The sequence below is a fragment of the Sphaeramia orbicularis genome, chromosome 4 (assembly GCF_902148855.1).
Source record: "Sphaeramia orbicularis chromosome 4, fSphaOr1.1, whole genome shotgun sequence".
Lineage (NCBI taxonomy): Eukaryota > Metazoa > Chordata > Actinopteri > Kurtiformes > Apogonidae > Sphaeramia > Sphaeramia orbicularis.
The window spans coordinates 46,287,067-46,308,677 of NC_043960.1; the positions used below are offsets into that span (position 1 = coordinate 46,287,067).

At 37.9% G+C, this 21,611-nt stretch overlaps 1 protein-coding gene across 1 annotated transcript in view; it reads right to left on the reverse strand.

Annotated features, from left to right (window-relative positions):
* The window catches only part of agbl4 (AGBL carboxypeptidase 4), a 460,789-nt gene that overhangs the window by 405,607 nt on the left and 33,571 nt on the right, over nt 1–21,611 (reverse strand). The window contains exon 3 of the mRNA XM_030132962.1: nt 18,376–18,500. Within this exon, the coding sequence (XP_029988822.1) occupies nt 18,376–18,500 (125 nt within the window). The remainder of the gene's footprint in view (nt 1–18,375; nt 18,501–21,611) is intronic.

A 21,611-nucleotide genomic window follows, 5' to 3' on the forward strand; every position in this document is an offset into this window, starting at 1 on the left:
GACTTAAAAAAAAAAAAAAAAAGAACCTAAAAATTGAGAGTATACCCACTACCTCCAGGGACTACTACACCACTGCCCAACAGGATCCTGGGTTGAAATCTCAACCAGAGTGGGTCTTCTTACTGTGAAGTGGTAAACTAGTGCCCGCCCCACGACGACTGTTACAGGCACATGACGACGGTCAAAGTTTCAGAAAAAACAGAAACTGAAGCAATATGAGTACAGACCATTTAGATAAAGGCTGATATCTTAAGTCACTGAATGTGAGCTACTGATTACTACTTATGATCTGTTAATGTAATAATTTATTAGAATACACTGCAAAAGATAAAATCCAACAGTTGATATTTATGTTCAGATGAGGGTTCTGTTTTTTGTTTTTGTTTTTTTTGAGTTGTTTTCTGAAGCCAAAAACCACATGCAGCTTAACTTTAGAAATCACGTTATTTATAATGAACAGAAAACCTCTTGCAGATTAATCATTAACCATGGACACAAATGAACAAAGAATAATATAGTGTATATATTTATATTTGTAGATGTTTGAGAACTTGCAATAGTTTTATGGTCTTATTGTGATTATTGATCAACCAGATATAGATCAGATACTCTAAGAACATATTGTCACATTTTTGTAATAATAGTTCTAAAAAATCTGAAGGGAAGTCAACAGAAAAGCCTGCATTTGAAAGCTACTCTTACAATTAATAATAGTGTTAAATAGTGTTATCTATAAAAACACCTTTGCTGGCTCTAAGGTAAGGTGCTACAGATACAGATAAACTTTATTTATCCCCAGGGGGAAATTAATTTTTCTTCAACTCAAGAAAATAAAGAAAACCAAGAAAAAAATCAAATTAAACTCTCACTCTTCAGTGTATCTGTGATCATACTGAGGTGTGACAGAGTGATGCAATGAGGATGAAGGATCTTCAGTAACATTCAGACATGTATATTAATGAGGTCAGTTTTTCACTGTACCTGTTTCTAAGAATAAAATGTAGGATGATCCGGACTGTTCGACAGGTCATACTCCGTAGTCAGTGCCCATTTCTCCACCAGTACCCGGTGAGTCCAACTTCTTTTCAACCACTATTTACTAACTGCTAACTAGCTACTTAGAACACAGTTGTTAGCAAACTAAAAAATGATGCACAACCGTGTGTGGCTCCAATAAAGGCCCGATACTTTCAAAGCAATGCAGGGACAAGTCATCCGTGTATTGTTTTAACACCACAAATGATGATGTGTTTATCCCCATGCTGAGTGTGTAACATTATACAGTAGATTTGTACAAACTAATCCAGTCTGCCTGATGATGTGATTACTACAACACTAATTAGAGCTAGCAGCACTGAAAACTAATCACTTACAAAATGTGTCCAAGCCCTACATGCAGGATGGAATCTGAAAAATAAGTGAACAGAACTCAGGTGTAATTACTGACTAACAATAAGCATCCAAATAGACAAAAAAAGCTATTTAAGAGAAATAAAGTATCTTTCAAAATTCTTAGAAACACACTAATACAGCTCACAAAGATACAAGACATGCTGCAGATCTTAGACTTAAATGTGAGTTTTGGGTTTAACTCTTCTACTCTCCCAACAATCCCTCGACTATATTATGTCATATTAAATTTGTATTAGAAACAGAAAGGAATGCTGTAACACTACACTGTGAAATGCTGATACGCTGACCTCATATCTGCACTGATCCTGTACATCAGTCACCACACAATAAGGTGGAACAAGTGTTATAGCTTCTAGATGATTATGTTAAAACACAAACGGAACCTATACAGTCACACATGGCTTTCAGACACATGCTACCAGAAGGCTATCATTATCACACTACGGCAAAGAGAACTCAAAGAACTAAACCTTATGGGAGGCATATAAACACTTATTTATTTAGTGGGTATTTATCTTCAATGAATCAACCTACACTTCCAAATTAGAGTGGCTTTTTCTTTCTCAAATTGCTGCCAGTGATCTTATCTAGTCTCATTTCTTATTTGTCTCTTAAAAAAAGCTTTGATAGTCCTTATTCTCTTTTCAATGCTTCCTTCAATTTTAAGTATTTCTTTGTAGTTCTGCAACAAAATACCAAACAATGCTCTCAGAAATCACACACTCCACAAAAGTGTCATTTAAAGTAAAATTCTATTAAAAACATGTGGAGGAGATTTGGTTTAAATACTAGACCAACATCATATATCAGTTTATGCTTCGACAGGCACAAGTTTTTTTTTTGAATTGGCAGGCATTGTATAAACTCCATTAAAGAAACTTTAAATTCATATAAATAATGCTGCTTATCAAGCATATGCAGCATTTTTCTTTTTTAAAAGCTTCAGTAATATCCAGTTGTTGGGACTGAACTGTGGCTGGATTTCTGAAGTTGGAGTGTTTTTAAATTTTCCACATTGCCATCTTTGACCATCTCTATTTTGGTGCAAATCCCACAAACCACCTCCTCCAAGTTGCTGGGCCATCTTTTTTCATATTTGTTGAAGTCACTATGTGTCCAGGGTGGCACGGTGATGCAGTGGTTAGCTCTGTCACCTCACAGCAAGAAGGTCCTGGGTTCAGTTCCAACACCGAGACCTTTATGTGTGGAGTTTGCATGTTCTCCCTGTGTGTGGGTTCTCCCCATGCGTGCTCCGGCTTCCTCCCATTAACCAAAGACATGCACTAATAGGGTGTGAATATGAGAGTGTTTGGTTGTTCGTCCAGAATGTACCCCGCCTTCGCCCATAGGTAGCTGGAATAGTCTCCTGCACCCCTGCGACCCTCCCGAGGACAAGGTGATTCAGAAGATAACTGACTGACTATGTGTCCACAGTGGAGCTGTAGTGTTTTTGGAACTCTAAATCCATGAAGCTCACAGTGAGACTAACAGCTGATGGCACTGTTCTTTATTGAACTCATGACAGAAGACGAATAGGAAATGATGTGGAAAGAGCATATTATTCTCTCTGTTTCATCCAACTGTTTTTGTACAGGGGAAGCACAGAAAAGTAAGGTGGGAATTGTTATCTGCTCATTGGCTCAAACACTGGTATATTTTAATTTACAAAACAATTTTGGGGACACTTCCTTCTTATTTATGTCCACTGTGAACCTGAAGTCATGGGAGTTCCAATCTTTGTTCAGTGGACACTTTGAAACTGTTTGTTCCCAGATAAGGACTAAATTAGGAAAAAAAATCTTTTAGGTTTTCAGCTCCTGATGCCTGGAACAAGCTTCAGTCTGAGCTCTGTCTACAAACGCTGATTCCTTTGACTGATTTTAAAGAGAGCGTTAAAACTCTAGAATCAAGGCTGTTGGTCTGTAAATGTTTTGACTGATTGTATATGTTTTTTGTTTTTTTTTCTGTGCAAATGCTTTTATTTTTGTAAAACTGTAATTATGCGACTGTATCTCTGCTGTATTGACCAGGTCTCCTTTGAAAAGGAGATTCCTCATGTCAGTGTGACCAACCTGGTTAAATAAAAAATGGAGACAATAATACACTGCCCAGCCAAAAAAAAATGGACGCACATGCACTTTTTCACTGCACCACCCTGGGTTTGGATTACAGGAGATATTCACTGGATTTAACTAAGCAAATAGTTCAGATTCTTCCATGGGTAAGTATTGCAGTGGTTAATAATGTTTCAGCTGTAACAGGTTATTGAACTCTAACTGGCGCAGTAAGTAGCCTCTCATGTCTTTAACGTCAAAAAAACTGGACAATGCCAGGATTCATCAGGATCATCATCAGGCTTGTGACAGAATGGTTCAGGGAGAATGAGACATCATTTTCAAACATAGATTAGCCTCCATTGAGTCCAGACTCTAATTTAGGATGTGATGAAGACTTGATTCATCATCAATAATCAAAAACTAATGCAACTATGGATGAAAAAAATAATATGAACCTTATGGTGACACTACATAAGCACATGTGATGTCAAAAAAGAAGTCACAGTGAACATCTCCTGTAATCAAAACCAAAGGTGGTGCAGTGAAATATTGCAGGTGCAACTTTTTTTTTTTGGCCTGGCAGTGTGTAACATAATTACAGATAGCTCAATTAATTGATGAAGCAATTATTTAATATTAGACAGATTAGACAGGTAGACAGATATAAGACATTTGACTATAACATTTCATGCGTTCTCATCAGATGGTGCATATTAGAATAGTTTCTCGTCAGCAGCCTCCCAAAACAATAAAACAGCAGTCGACAGACAGCTTAGCCCATCAGCACACTGTTAAATTACAGCCATCAGCACCCCCCTTCCCCCTTCTGGATCTAAACTCTCATCTCTAGCACCAGGAGAACAATCTGCAGAGTAATTAGCCTCCACCAACAGACACTTACAGAGAGAAGGAGGACGTTTGGCTTGATTAAATTATTAAACCACACAAACAAAAAACAAAAGCAGCATCAAAGAGGCACTGCGGCTCTCCTTCAAAGCTCCTCGCTGTTCCCTAAATACAGAATACAGAAAACGTGTTCTCCCAAGCCACTAGTTGGCATAATTAGCTAAATGTGTGCATTTGTGCGGGCGTGCGTGTGCGTGTGTGTGTTCGTTTGCTGTGATTGGACCCATTCCTCCGACTGCTATCTAAAATAACCAAGTGGTTAACGACAACGATGCCAGGGAACCCCCACCCCAATGTACACACAAACACATATCACACACATCTACACGCATACACATTAAACAATACTCTAATTACAACATTTAGAATTCCCCCTTGCCTCTCCCCAACCCCCCAACCCACAAATCTGTGAATCTGGAATTGAATTTAACCCAAGTTGAGGGCTGCGCTGGCATGAAAAGACTATTTGATTAGAACGGCAGTTGTTTCATTTGTGGTGCAGCAGATTGCAGAGCCTCTCTATCCGGTGTGCAATCTGTATTCATTACTCGGTGTAAAAGGATGATCCATGTCCTGACACCAGCCTCATCGTTTCATGCAGATGAACAGCAGCTCCACCAGGCCTCACCACCTTCTGCCCAAAACTCACAAATACCTCTTCGTCTCTTACCTGGGTTCTTCTCAGGTTAGAAAAGTTCCTCAGACTCCTTTAAAGACTGATGATGTGATAGCACAGAGTGGGGCAATAAAACAATACTGATATTTATCACAAAATGATATTTTACTGTGATACATAAATGCCATTATTTGTCAGCTAAAACACTTTTTTTTTCTTATTCTACATATTCTACATGTTTTGCAGTTGAAAATAAATTTAATTATTACAATTAACATTTCTGAAAAACTCAACTGCTTGATAAGTGTTAATATTTTCTTCCTGTTGCATCTTTTTACATTGTTTTCATCTTTAACTTATTTTGTTCTTGCTTCATCTTTTACAGAGTTTTTAATTTTCTTTATGTCTTTTACAGTGTTTTTGTTTCATCAGTGTCTTGCTGCATTTTTTGTGATGTTTTCGTCTAGTTGCCTCCTTTACAAATCATCCGAAAACCAAGAAATAATCATTACAAATGTACAGTGACATTGATGGATATGAAGTATTTGTCACTAAAATAAATGGTATTTTGTCCCAGCAGTCTTCACACCATATGGCAAATGTGGAAAATATAGGTTGTGATTTCTCCATGTAACAGATTTACAGGTAGAAGAATTATTAAAATGTCATTTTGCTTTCGTGTCGTCACTTTTTTCCAAAGAGCATCAGACATTCAACAGAGGTTCCCAGCATCCTCTTCTTTTCACTATCGCTCTCCTTCATCCTTCTTTCTCTGCCCCACTTCCTTTTTCTTTTTATTCCATGCTGTGTCTTGCAACCCTGCTCTCTCTATTCAAGGACTGTAAAGGCCCGCTGGCCCCCCGCCACCGCCAGCCTCCATGTGAAACCTATCAAAAGACACACAGCTTCCATTTTAAACTGCATGGCATTTTGGATGTGTGTTTTGACTGTTTGTTGGGGTTTTTTGTTTGTTGGTTGTTGTTTTTTTCAATTTTCCATAAAGGACCAGGGCACACAGTAAGTAAGGTCGTGCTTATTTTTCATTACTATTTTTTTTTAGTGTAGGATTTTTTGGGGGTCCACTAGCTGTTGTTTCTTATTATGGTCTGTAAAATAAGACATACAGACAGGAGAATTCATCAGTTCAGTAACAAACCAGTTTTAGTTTCAACATTTAATGTATTTTTGTTCCAGTGGCTGGTGCATAAACATCTGTAGTATCATACAAACTATTTCCTTTTATTCTGTTTTGTTGTTTGTTTGTTTGTTTGTTTGTTTACCTTTTATCAGTTGTTAAACCTATTAAACCCTGGGCCATTTGTTTCTGGTCAGAATCGTTTCAATGTAACACAAAACAATGGATTAGCTGATAGCAGAAGCTGTATTAAAAAAAAAAAAAAAAAAAAACAAGTTATATCAAAAAATCGCAGTAAGTAAGAATTCAACCTTTATTTTTGCTGTTTTTTGGCTCGCCCAGTGACAAATAATACTTGTACAGTTGGATCTGCATAGTGTTTAGTCTTTTGTTTTACTAACTTATTCCTAACATATGCTGGCCTCACACTTGGGTTTCATATTTGCCCATTTAAGTGCCTGTTGTTTAGATTGGTTTGGTTGAGCTATTAACTGTCATTTTTCTGGTTACGTGGATGAATATTATGTGTATACTGATAAGTGTCACATAGTGTTACCATTTCAGGTATTATCGGACAAAGAGGACTCCAATTCATCCCAGGGCTGACATATACAGACCAGCAACCATTCACTCTATCACTAAATATCATCTGTCATGTACATTTTTCTGCTTCCTTTTGTTTGTATTGCCAGCGAATATATTCACATAATGTTTTAATGTTTGTCAATTTATTTAGTATTATTTAATATAATGTTTTGAATGTTCTACCTAAATAACCATCTTTTAAATCACTTCAATCTTGTGCCTTTTTTTTATATAGTTTTTGTCATGTTGTGCTGTTATGTTGCATCTCCTCACATTTTCATCTTGTTATGTCTTTAATAAGTCATTGAAAAATGCAAACGAGTGTCTGGCTTATTACATTTTCAATAAGGACTACAAATCAGCCTTAAAGAAAGAATAAATTACCTGATATTTAATATGATAATTATCACTATTGACAACAATCAAATTTTAGCATGACAACATTGAGCGGTCTTCAGCAGCATGATATGTGAGAGCAGATCCACGGCTGTTAATAGAACATGTCTTGACTGACATTTATCTTTGCATAAAAACCTTCATCAATGGACATTTGGTATTCTCTAATCAAATGATGAGTGAAACAAGCAACTGTTTTAACATCAGCTCATGTGTGCTACGGATATGTAGTCATGAAACGTCCAGTATTTATTAAATACACTTGAATGTATTTTGCATCTGCGCATTGATTCATGAAATTAGAGCCCAGAGTCCACTTTGGCAATGTCTCTCAGCACCATACTGCTCAGCTCCGATTGAATAGCCCGCTGACGATGGCCCTGATGGACGCACAGTCGCACTCAAACACACAACTAATTTTCACATGCATCTGTATCTGAGCCAGTCAAACATATCACAAATTACAAACTGTTTCATTAAAAAAAAAAAAAAAAAAGTCTCTCATGAAGCCACAAGCAAAGGTCTCAAACAAAGTGTATGTCTATTAAGTAGGATTCATCTTTTTTTAACCATACAATTCCCAGGAAATTGCATTAGTCAATGCTGTTTGAATAAAGAGAATCCAAATGCTTAATAAAAAGTGCTCCTGCTTTATTTCAAAACATGCCCTTAAGGTCTGCGCCTTCTTTTTAAGTGAATCAAGCTAAAAATAAGGCAATGAATTTTGATAAGGAACCTTGCGTCAGCAGAGATAACCCAGGGAAAAGTAATTTTGCTATCAGGAAGACGATTTGAAAATTCATTCTGTGCTGTTGTCATATCCTTTTGTCCATGTCATTATGAAGTGATCTGGGGAGCATCAGCCTTGACAATAAGGAGTTTAGTTCCCCTTAACAGAACAAGGTCACTTGCGATACCCTACAACAGCTCTCTGATGTCTTGTGTGTCTTTCAAAACCACACAAGTTTCTCCACAAGTTCCTAAATGGGGTTTGAAACTAGGAACCTAAACTTTCTGGGCCCATGCGATGTGTTTGAAGTGAAATAATCCCTTTGGCAGAGTCACACACAAGCCAATGTCTCTCCTTTGGAGACTCCAAGAGGGGACGCTCACAAAACGAAGTTCCAAAGAAAAAGAAGACCACAAGCACAGGATGCAGGCCTATCTACCTTAAGCCATATGCAGCTGAGGCAGAGAGGAAAGAAAAAGCAAAGCAAAGGAGTTAAAATGACATGGACAGCCAGCATCTGGACTCTTTTAGACAGACAGGCCAAGAATACACACAGACCTTTAACAGGAATGTACTGGATGTACATATGTGTGTATGCATGTGTAAATTGAAACATCAATCCAGATTTCCAGACCTGAACCACATTGAAAACACCTGGAATTTGATCAAGAATAAAATGGCAAAAACAGCAAAAATGGCAAAAACACCTGTTCACAAAACAAACAAATAGAAGATTGGTGGAAAGCATGAAGAAACATGAACGCTGTGACTAAAAAACACAATTAACCACCAAATATTAATATCTGAACAAGTCCTTAGTTAACATTTTAGGAATTTTTGTTTAAAATACTTAGATGTAGTACTGGTGTTCTAATAGTCACGTAAGCCAACCCAGTGAATACTAGCAAAACCACCAACAAATGAGCACTACACACTCTCCACAGACTCTATCATTCAATGACTGAAGCATGAAACTCATTGCTCCCACGTGTGTGTATTATTGTAGTATCAAGTTTTCTTCTTCAAAATAAACTCACAGATGCTTATTTTGACAGTTGCTCAAAATAACACTGTGTCTTTTAATCTCCGTGTGCTGCGTCAGCTGATAGATTACATTACGGCTCTGTGAGCTTAGCTCTGTTTTTAGACAGAAAACAGCCCCTTTAAACCTCAAATCACCTCCGTTTACAGTTTGTGTTGTCAATGGCTGCAATAAAGATCTGTTTGGAATCAAACAAACAAGGTCAGAACTGTCATAGTTTAGTCTGAATCATGGATAAACAAACGCCAACTTAGCAAAGATAAGAACATCCCATAATGACTTTATACCTTCATAAGCCTCACAATCAAATGCACCTGTGTAGAAGAAATGCAGATGTTTCATAATCAAACTCCATTCTTTACATTTACAGTTGTGTCAAGTGGAGAAAACAACAGTAATTCTATTCTATGTAGTAAAATGTCTATTTTTTTTATCACTTCATTACTTTCTTTGAATGTACAAGTTGTCTTTAAATTGTTCTCATCTCCATTTGGCCACTTTCTGAAGCTTTGATCAAGATCCCAAGAGCCCATTAGTAGAAACTGGCTCAGTTCATATCACAACAAACCAACAATATATTTGTGTCTTGGACACAACTTCAGAAGTATTTATTGTAAACACTCTAATAATACATACTTTTAGGTCACTATAATATTTTAAAGAGGAAATACTTCATATAGCTCCTTTAAATGCCCAGTATGTCATTTCAATCTCTCTCTAAACAATAAAATACATAATAGTAGATAATGTCATAATGTTTTATTCACATTACCATTTAAGTTATATAGTTTTAACTAAAACAAGTGTAAGTAACCCTTAATATGGAGGACTTGTCTAAATTTGGACATGTACACAGGACAACTACATATACAACATTACAAAATTTAACTGATAAAGACCCAAACAGCCACCTTTGATCAAAAGCATTTCCTGATCTATAATGTTGATGCACTAATCCTATCAATCCATGTAAATAATTGGTGTAAAATGCAGTTTGTCATCTTTTCATGGTCATCAGATATGACCCATTTGGACGTTTAGAAGTTCCATAGTGAAAGTTGAAACATAAAGATCTTCTACATCATTGATTCTTCAGTAAAACCCATGGAGTTGGATCAATGCCAGTGGATAGACACACTTGGTTTATGCTCAGTTAATGCTATATTTTACTGAAAAAGTCTCATTTTCTTCAGTTTTTTTCTGTTTAGATACAATAACCTTTGACATTATGCTGAGCTTTTATGAACATTTTCATGATCAGTCAATTAAACAAAGGAAAATAGATGATTTTCACTGGAAAAAAATGCTAAATTCAGAGGATAATATAATAAATTGTGATAAATCACTTAGGAAAGTTTAAATAGAGAGAAAAAATCCTTTGGGAACTGCCACAAAAGTCACACTGGGTCCTTATGGGTTAATATGAACTTGTTTTGTTTGCATTTCTGGAGGTCTGAAAACAATGCATTTTTGTTATTTTGACCATATTTACCACGGCAATTTACTGAAAATAAATGCTCTTAATGACATTATTTCATTTGGACTTTAGGAGAAAAGTTTGCATTGTGGGATGAATGTTTTCATTAGCTTCATTTCATGTCAATGTCACTCATACATAGAGCTATGAAATTAATCAAATTGCAATGTCAGTCTGTGCAATTATATAATCACAAAAGGCTGCAATTTGAAGCTGCAGTGTGTGTCTGCTGTGTTTGGATTCACTGAGCAAGAAAAGGTACTGTGTAAAACACACAAAATACAAGTAAAGATTTATTTTCTTTCAGTTGTTCTACTTTTCAAGATTGGAAAAAATACACATTTCAATAAGATGTGCATTTTCCTTAACATCTAAGTGAGTATACTCTAATCATGAATTCCAATATTTTCCACAATAATTGCAATATGACTTTGTATCCTTACTCAAACACATACCTAGAAACAGTAAAACAAGTTGTGTGTTACATTTTTTCCAGGACTCTGTGCAAACCCCCCCCATCGGCAGCCCCAAAGTGATCCTGCCTCAAGTATCCGTCAGCAGCCAGCTGTCTACAGAGCACGCTCCCGGCCACGCTACGCCACCAATGATTAACCCACGTTCATCTGGCGCTGCTCACCAGAGACCCGCCTGTCCTTTACTCCCTCTGTCACTGCAGAAGGACATCACAACACAGACATGTCAGAGAACACACACCCAGGAACAGGATGGGGAGACGAGGCTGGAAGAGGAAAAAAGAGCTGGAGTGTGTTTGCAACGCAGACAATACTGGGAGGAGTGGAAGTTAGATGTTATGATCTACTTATACGTAACCTAGAGCAATGGATAGGATAGTGTCCAGAGCTCAGATAAGGAGCCCAATAATACAGGCTGGCACTGACGTTAAACACTACAACCAACAGCTGACTTCCCAGAACTGCTCTATTTAGGATGAGAGCGAAATATACTGCCCAGTGAACAAGTCATTTATCGTAAATACACCACTCCCCCCTTCCTCTCCTCCTATACCCTGTCTTCCTCTCTTTGTATGGAAAAAAAATCAATGTGGATCACATTCATTACGCTGCTTTGGGCCTTCTCTCTCTCTCTCTCTCTCTCTCTCTCTCTCTCTCTCTCTCTCTCTCTCTCTCTCTCTCCTTTACTTCTTCTTCTGTTTCTCAGCTCCACCGGTGTCTCTATTTGTACTGTCTCACCCACTGATAATTCAATTACACATAGAATGTCACACTGTAAAAGATTTTAGAAGCCTTTTAAACCCAATTAGCTACATTTGTGACATGTCATATCTGAATCAGAGATAATATTAGACTTCTTAACTGGAAACACTGACTCGGAGGGAAAACGACTGGTCAACAAAATAAAACTGCAGCTAGAACTGCCTGGATTTTTGCCGATTTGATGTAATGTACAATATTTAATTAATTTGTTTAGGTATTTATTATTTTGACTTGGATGTTTGGTTCAACAGTTATCTACTCTCTATCAAAGTCAAAAATAGTTCAGTTCCAACAGTTAAATTTTTAAGGGGGCTGTGATATCACTTGGTTAAAGATGCAAGACACTCTTAATTGCTAAAAATGTCAGAATACACACTTTCTTTTTGCAGTTATTTTCTCTCTTTCCAAAAGCCGGAATATACAGACAAATGACATCCATGCCACTTATGGAAGAATGAAGCCAAAATGTTATGGGCGGTACTATGTTGCTTCTATGGTAAGTCATTGAATAAAACAGTAGAGATGCATCTGAAGTAAACTGAACAGTAATTTGTGAATACGCCTGTGATTAGACACAAAGACAATATCTCAAAGGCTTGAGGTCCACGAAGAGAGACCAGAGTCTGATCAGTCTGAATCAGTTCCTCCAATAAACAACTATTTTGTAAAAACTCTTGGTTCCTTTACAGTTGATGACCTCTGTAATAATCTTTAACATTTTAACAACACCACCAAGTAAGATCTAAAAGTAACTACATGACAATCAGTGTTGCAACAAGTGAGGCCCTTTTCCACTGGCTCTATAGTCTAACAGGTAGCTGAACACACAAGGGATAAAAATAACCAAATCCACTAAACAGGTCACTGATGTCTACCACTACAACCAGGAAACCCCCTCTGCTGTTCCACAAGACTAACTGTTGTAAACATTAGAAGAAAAAAAGCTTAAGGTAATTAGTGCAGGTTAGCCATCACACTTTCATCAATAGTGAAACAGATCGCAGAGACTATAGACTGCAATCGTAATCTTTAGTCACACTAGCTTTGATTTGGCACCTGCACTGACAATCTACCTGGTGATCTTCAATCATACATTCCAGAACTATAACATAGATTTTTTTAGACCCCTGTAACCAGAGTATACAGTCTTGTTTCCTCTCAGACCACTAGAATTACATTATGTTGGAAACTAACTATAGAATGTCTTGGATGTCCAATGATGCTAAAACATCACGCACTAAAGCGTTAATCAGCTCCCATTATTATATGGGCCTTTAAAACTCCACTAATAGTCAGCTACTAATTTGAATGATACATTATCATGCAGAGCAACTGTTATCACCAACAAAATGTATCTAAAACAACAGCTCCATTGGTTTATTAGCTTCACCAAGACAGATTAATGGTTTGCAGAGAGTTTGAACATGTTATTTAATATTTCATTTAACTTGCCATCAACCTTAGTCACCATAACAGACTGGATAACATCTCTGAGGATGAATTTCAATAGGTGAGCAGTGTCTGAATGTTAAAGTCATGACGGCCCGTTACGAATTTAAAGTAACACATGGCCTATTCTGCTTCAGTTCATCCTCTTTCCTGATCATGGAGAGTACCCGCCCTGCACTGTGCTTTCCCTGGACAAGTGAGGCTTACAAATCACCCCTGCAGCGGTTGGAGGAGTTGACGGTGCTCGGCACAAGGTTTTACTGCCTGTCTTCTATGAATGGCTCCCTGAAGGCTCCTATGATAATAGCTCACAGCCGTGCCCTTCACGGAGCCTGACATCAAGCATACCCCTTCAGCAGAATGGAATGGCATATCAACTTACCCAATGGGGTGTCATATCAACTCATCCACTGATTTCTGGTCATAACATAGGCAGGGGCAGAAAGGAAATACTTCTAACTGGAAGTTACATGTCTAGCTGAAATTCTCTCATTTTGGAAATATGATGCAAAACTTTTTGAAGGCTCCCATATTATTTCAGCGCTTGTGATTTTATTTTTCATCCTCAGTCAGTGCTGAAGGGCATCACCACACAGACACAGCAGTGCAGCCAAACACAGACTCTAAGAAGGAAAGGGAGAGGAGAGAGCTGAGACAGGAAGTGTTTACATGGACTTAAGTATCCCGGTTAAGAACATGTTTTTTACAGTATCAGGTTTGTGTTTGAAAAACCTTGATAAGCCCTTATCCTGGTTTTGATAAACCCAAACATTGTAACAAGCATACATCTCAACCAGGCTTCCTATTTAATTCTGTAGAAGGCTGTTATGAATCTTAAAGAGTTACTATGACATGTTGAATTCTCCAAGGATCAGATCTTGGACCCCTTCTGTTGAGCCTTTACGTGCTCCTTTGGGTCTGGTTACCATACAGTAGCAATTTAGATGATAAGTAGATATACTTGGCTGTCACCAGGTGACAACAGCCCAAAAGGTCTGGAGCAAACAAATGACTGGATGAGCCCAAGATTTCTTCAACTACAAAAGAACAAAACCAAGATTATTTTTTCAAACAAAGAGAAGAGGATTACTAACAGTTTTACATTAAACCAAAAACCAAATCCCAAGTTCATCCCCTTACTGTGCAAACAGGCTCAGATTTTACCTTCAGCAGCCATGTCAAAGCAATGACTGAAACAGCTTTTTATGAAGCTAAAATTACAGCCAGTGCAGGAGTTTGTGCCCTAAAAAGACTATGAGAATGTCATTCACTCTTTCATTTCCAGCAGTGTCAACCACTACAGTAATGGTGTTCTGACTAGTCTTCCCAAAAAAAAAACCAGCAATAAAGAGCTGCAGCTCATCCAGACCACAGCTAGAGAACAGAACACAGAGCATACAACACCAGTTCCAGTTAACAACAGAATACATTATAAAGTGCTGCTACTAGCTTACTAATCACTGAACTGTTCATGGCAAGAATGCATCCACAATGTGATATTTAAGGCATGTAAATGTAGTCCAAACAAAACACAGAGAGGCATTGTTCATTGTTCTTGGTAGTTCTTCTCAGTTCAACTGGACTGGTATAGCTGTTTTGAAAACGTATCATCTGTCATATATATATATATATATATATATATATATATATATATATATATATATATATATATATATATATGTGTATATATATATATATATATATATATATATATATATATATAGAGAGAGAGAGAGAGAGAGAGAGAGAGAGAGAGAGAGAGAGAGAGAGAGAGAGAGAGATAGATAGATAGATAGATAGATAGATAGATAGATAGATAGATAGATAGATAGATAGATAGATAGATAGATAGATAGATAGATAGATAGATAGATATAGATATGGCTAGTAAACATGTGAATACAACTTACAATTGAAGAAAGGAGTTTGGGTCTGTGTTCCAAAATATGTGATGATGCACAAAACATGGTTCAGTAAATTCATGCTGACCAAGCAAAGCTTTAAAATGCTTGTTCAGTTTAGGCAGCTTGTCAACACCAACCCAATCCCTGTGGGCTGACAGGCACAATAAAGTGTACCTTCATATGTAGGACTGAAGCTTATGTTAACAGTGTCTTCATACATCAGACTTTAAGCAAACATCTATTTGTCCTCTCTGCTGTTTCTCCTCTTTTTCTTCATGTTACTTGTTAAAATGTTTTCTATGAAAATTTCCTGTTATTAGGTATTATTAAATAAATTAAGGAATAAGTAACTTGAAACAACACTAGTGTAAACGTAACATGTTTGTCTACTACACGTACATGACGTAAGGGATTTTAAAGCAGTTCACTGGCATATGGGAACCCATCATAATTACAGCTTCGTAGTGAGCTGAAGCCCCTGTGGTGTTTCGTATTGGACCGACGTTCTGAAAAAATCTGAATGCGGCAAACAGTGGCCATAGACAAATAATTTTTTATCCTATCTGAAGTCTGTCACCATTTACACCTTTGATGTTTGTTGTAGTGATAGTAAATAAACAAGTAGTTTTGTGTTCAGCAGGCCAGTGGATGCATCTGTTATCACACGTGATGAACATCAACACCTAAATGTCTGTTACATTGGCATACGAGGGACAGTCAAAAAGTTCTCAGATGAGTGTCTCTGGGGATGAAACTTGGATCTACCAGTTTAACCCAGAGAGCAAAATTCAATCAAAAGAGCATCATCCAAAAAGGAGCAGCTGGACCAGCGAAATCCAAGGCAGAGAGAGGTCTGTTAAACAAAAAAAAGAAGCTTTATTATATTTTTTGCATGTTCTCCTCGTGTTTGAGTGGGTTCCCTCCAACCGTCCGAAGACATGCACTAATTGATTAATCTAAATTTCCCATAGGTTGTTCATTTCTATATATGCAATGCAGTTCAGAAGATGACTAAATTGACAATCATTCAACTTCTTCACCTTTCACTCAGGACCAAAAATCAACTTTTCAACTGTAAAGAAAGATTTGACATTTATCATGATAATTGTCCATGTTGAATGTTTTTATCACAATCACATTGTCATGATCACATTTTCCACCACTTGTCACAGACCAACAGCAAACATTTTACACTGTACAGTGTTACTTTGTAAGTTTTTGATAATCCCTGACATTTTGTCAGTGCCACCATCCACCAAACACAGATGTAAACAGGTGTTTCATGGCACAAACCCACATTAAACTGCACTGATCCTTCTTATCCTCCCACACCATCAAAAAACTACTGTGTACAAGTGCTTTTCTCTAGATGGTTTGCCAAAAAAAAAATATGTAAGAAACTCTAAGTGTCCAGTCGTCTCAGTTATTGCAATCAACGTAACCAGAATTGGTCTGGGCTTTTTGAGGTAAGTGAGTGGTTGGGGAAACACAAAATAAAGGACATACAAAAAAGAGACATTCATCCATCCAGCCATCCATCATAACCAGTGCTACGGTGAAGCCAATTTCCACAAAGCTGCTAAGCTGATTGAGGCAGACCAAATCTGTCTCACCAGCTTACATTCCTTCAAAATGGCCATCTCACTTCCAATATCACGGGCTTTTACTGTTCCCCATTCCCCTGGCTCAGGCAGAGAGTTAGCAAGGCTTAGCTGGATGAAACACTCCAACAGCCCAGTTCTCCCCTGGAACCCACTGATATCTCTATAGCGCACTCTCTCCACACATAGCTATACATAGCTGTTTTATTTACTTATGCCATTGTTCCTTGTCTGTTTAATTTCTCTGTTCTGGTCCTCTGTTTAATATCACAATATTACACCCATTAGGAAGTAAACCAAAGATATATGTGAATTCAGACGATTTCAGACAGACTCACTGTACACACACCTTGGCAAAATGCACTGACAGCACTTAACAACAACACCTTCTACTGGAGTAGATTAAACTCACACAAGTCCCTTTTGAAGAAGGAAATTGGACAGATAACAACCAGATTTCTATAAAGGGCGCTTGTATAAGAGCCTATAGAGGGGGTGTGTAAACTGTACCAAACAGTGTACACTGAGGACACATGGTTACCTCCACACTTACTATTGCCTGTGACACTATATCCAGTGTGTCATTATGCACACATTTATTTATCTTTTGTCGTTTATTGCATCTTATTCTCTTCCCCAGTCATTTTCTCTCTCACACACTTTCTGTCATTTTGCCACAACAGCAAATATCCTGTTGGCCCGAGCTGCAGCCTGCTGGTGCTGGTCTATCTGGCCCTGGGATCGATCCGGCTCCAAGCCGAGGCCTCCCATTCATCTCAGAGCCATAAAATGTGATTAGTGCTGACTACAGCACTGCAGGGAGATGGGCTGATAGGCCTGATAGCCTCAGATAGGCTGGGCTGGACACTCGACAGGAAGACAGCAGCAACAGCATGCTGTGGATTCATCTTCTGATTCTGTCCTTTCCTTTATAACTCTATTTTTTTTTGGCTTATTTCATCTTTATCAATTTCTTTCTATGTCTGTTTGTGTGTTTTGCATTCTGTGTTTTTATTTAGCTGTGTTCAGATTGTTTCTCCCTCTCACATTTTGTTTGCCTTATATGCAAGCATGACAAGTTTGCCTGCACTTAAATTACATAGCAGTAGTCAGAGCAAAATGCCAATTTTTTACTTTCTTCTTAACCTTCAAAGTTGTATTTAAATGCCAAGACAAGCCTTCCCACCCCCCACCCCAAAGCCACACTCCCAGTTTTCGTATACAGTGTATCTCTGTGGCATGTGACCATTTCTGTGAGCCAATCACAACGCTCTGGGCATGGCTCTGGAAGAAAATAAAGCTCTGGGGCTGTGATGAAAACAGAGGCAGCAAATCTAAGACTGCTTTAATTCTGAGGGGAAACAACTTTGGGGGTCTCAGAGGAGCGTATTTCAGACACACTGAGAGACATTGGAAGGAAAGTGATACATGTGTCTTAAGAAATCAGATTCCAGTCGGACCATAGGCCGTAGCTCACCCATCGATTAAGTGTCATAAGTCATACGTCATTGATTAAATGTCAGAAATATATAATCCTCCAATTATGCACCACAAAGTGACATGACACAAATAAGACAACCAAATTATCCTAATGCATTAAATTGTTGCAGTTGCTCTGGAGCAATTTTGGATGGAAAAATTAGTAAAATATAGTAACAAAAACTATATTTATATAATCTCCATTTATTATGATCCTAGAAGTCTGACAATAAAAACGCCTACGGCAAGAACAACAGAACTCCCGACAGATGGGCGCCTTGGCGCAACTACTGGCGGTTGTATGGTATGTACCACATGTAGAAACAGGAAGAAAATGGCAGCGTTCTCACCTGGGTTTCACGGACATTCTCCACTGTGAAGTTGAACCAGACTCTGAAGCGAGGGTTGCAGGTGTCAGGACGAATGAAGAGGTCAAACTCAAACTCACTGATGTAGTCAACACGGCCGAGGTTTCCTGCAAGACCAGGAAGAAATACAGCCCACAGTTAGCATTTAGCAAAAAATGAGATGCCCAAAAACCACAGAATCACAGTAGATCACAGTTATTCTACATCAAAGATCCTGTGGAAGATTTGCAGGGCTTTAAGGGGATCCTATTGTCGCAATGGAATATAACATTTACAGTCATGTTTTCATTAGAGTATAACACGCCTGGGTCATATCATGATAATTACCATTTTTGTGACATTTTTAAATCCTAAGTTTTAGTACATAGTACATGGTGCATTGCATAGATGTGTACAGTGGTGGCCAAAAGTACCAAGAGACACACATTTTATTTTCACAAGTTTGGCTCCATCGTTTTGTTACCCTGCCCCCTGAAGGGGAGGCAAGGGGTATTGTTTTTGGTTCGGTTTGTTTGTTTGTTTGGTTGTTTGTTTGTTTGGTTCTTTGTTTGTTAACACTCCAGCAGCAAAACTATTGATTGAATTCATACCAGTTTGGGTTTATAGATTACCAGTGACCCAGAAAAGATGTGGTTACATTTTGGAAAAAGTAGGTCAAAGTTTAAATTTTTTATGAATTTTTTCTTTCTTTTCCTTTTTTCTTTTCTTCTCCCATTTAGTTACAATGGAAGAAATTTCAAATGTCTATAAAAATAGCAATTCTGTTTCAATTTACTTCAAACTTGGCACATATATAGAGGCAGTTGATATGCTGATGTCAGCACACGCATAGACATGATGACATCAGCTGGATCGATGCCAAAATAGGCTACAATACGTGCGAGGGGTGGGGTTTGTTGTGCCTGGCACCACTTGTTTTGTTTTTGGGTTTTTTTTAGATGTTTGTTTTTTTTCCAAATGTTTCTGCTGTGAATCAAAACACCTTTATTGGCAAATAAGTCACATTTCTGACAAAACAAATTTGTGTTACCGGCAAAACATTTTCCCATGACTGTATAGAGTACTATATTATCTTGCTGGTTAAAAAAAAGAAATACAATAGTAACTTGACTTATTAGTGCACCGACTTGCGAGTTGTTGGAATTACAAGCCGCCACTCAGTCGACTTTTTGCTTTGAGTTGCACACCAAAATCCAAGTTACGAGTGAGCTTAAGATATGCTGGCACTAGATGTGGTAACCAATAAAAACAAAAATGTTGGAGGACAGCTAGTTGGTATCCTTGTGCCAAATCCTCCATCTCTCTGTTCATCACGGTGTCTTGAGAAGTACTGACGGGTTTCTCCCATGAACCCTATTTTTATACACCTGGAGGCTCTGGAGGCTGTTACATCCCTCTGCTGTGGCTCCCTGTGGCTTGGAAAATTAATAATGAGTATTTAAATTTAATTTATTGTATTTTAGTTTGTTAGTTTCTTAAATGTAATTGTAAATTTAAAGATTATGACGATTTTAAGTATTACGGGTATTATCTCCAGCTCCACAACAAAGTCCAGTCCCTGTAGAGAGGGAAGGTGCTGAAATGTTTTGCCGTGTGCCTGGAAGAGGTGAAAGAAGGTCGCCCAGAACACATTAAATACGTCCACATACCTAAATATGCATTGGAGTTAAGTTTAATATGAGTTACACATATTTTCAAAGCACATCACTCATAGGTTTGAAATATGTTTTGGATATGCTAGACATTATCTTGACATATTTTGTCTTATGGGGCTGGAATGGATTATTAGCATTTCAATTAATTTCAGTGGGGAAAATTGATTTTATATATGAGCAAATTGAGTTACAAGCTCAGTCATGGAAACCATTAAACTCGTAAGTCAAGGTACCACTATTTAACAAATTAATTTACTGAGGTAAGTGTTTGTTTGTTTGTGTGTGTGTGTGTGTGTGTGCGTGCGTGCGTGCGTGTGTCCACTCAGTCCTCCTGTCCAAATGAGGCCAGATTAAAACAGTGATGAATTTTACTGAACAACCTACAAATGTTCTCAGTTTTAGAGTCACATGATTTGGTTTGACATCCTGTAACTATGTCTGGGTTCCAACACTCCTCTCTTGTCCTGCAGGCTCCTTTGGTTTTGTGACATGATTTCTTTTTAAACCTCTGTGGTTTGTACTGATCTATGAGTGAATGCTCAGGTGAGTTCTGCCTGAGGAAGTTTTGGTTCTCCTTTGAGGATGGAGGATATTTTTCTAAGACCACTGTGGGGCAGGAGGCAAACGCTGTACTGGTCCCTGGTGTGAAGCTGCTCCGTGGGCAGTGCCAGGTGAGGGTGTGGGGGTTACCTGTCTAACCTGAACACAGGTGTCCTGAGGTGAGCAGAAACAAAATGCCCAGTGGAACAGATAAAGACACAAGAGGGTGTGTGATGGTTAAAGGTCCGTGGACTGTTTCCAGGTATATGAGCTGATAGATTTACTGAGGTGGTCGTACTCTATCTGCTCAACTTCTCTGATGACAATAAAAGGAGCCAAACAAGAAATTTATTAGAAGGCACCATAGTCTGTCGGACTCCACCTGTTGACACTCACTGTCTCAGGTTTTTGCTGTTTTCCTACATTTTATCATGTATACTTTGATGTTGAACAACCATTTTACTATTGTGATCTTCTGTAATATTTTGCCTCTTGATGTGTGAAAAATCTAAAATCGTGTGTTCAACTGTTTATTAAGTGTTTGTCATGTTCTAGACCATCTTTAACGTAATTTTCATGTCATCAGTAAAAACCTACAATTTTGCTCATTTTACTTTTTTATTTGAAGAAGTCAAAATAATCAAAATAAGCACTAAAGGTGAGTTTTGTCATTATTTATTTTGTGTTATCTCTTGTTGCACGTTTTATGCAGCTTGTTGTGTCTTAAAGTATGTCATTTTAACCTTTCTACCTCTTTTACATAATTTTCATCTTCTTTAGTCTGGTTTCTTCAACTTTCTTTCTGGACTAAAACTCTACCTTTAAAATATAACCAAATAACGATTTTTAGTTCATATTTGGTGCAAAACCCATTAAAATTAGCGTGTTTTTATTTAGGGCGACACGGTGGTGCAGTGGTTAGCGCATCGTGCCTCACAGCAAGAAGGTCCTGGGTTCGATTCCAACACCAGTTGACTGGGGGTGGGACCTTTCTGTGTGGCGTTTTCATGTTCTCCCCGTGTC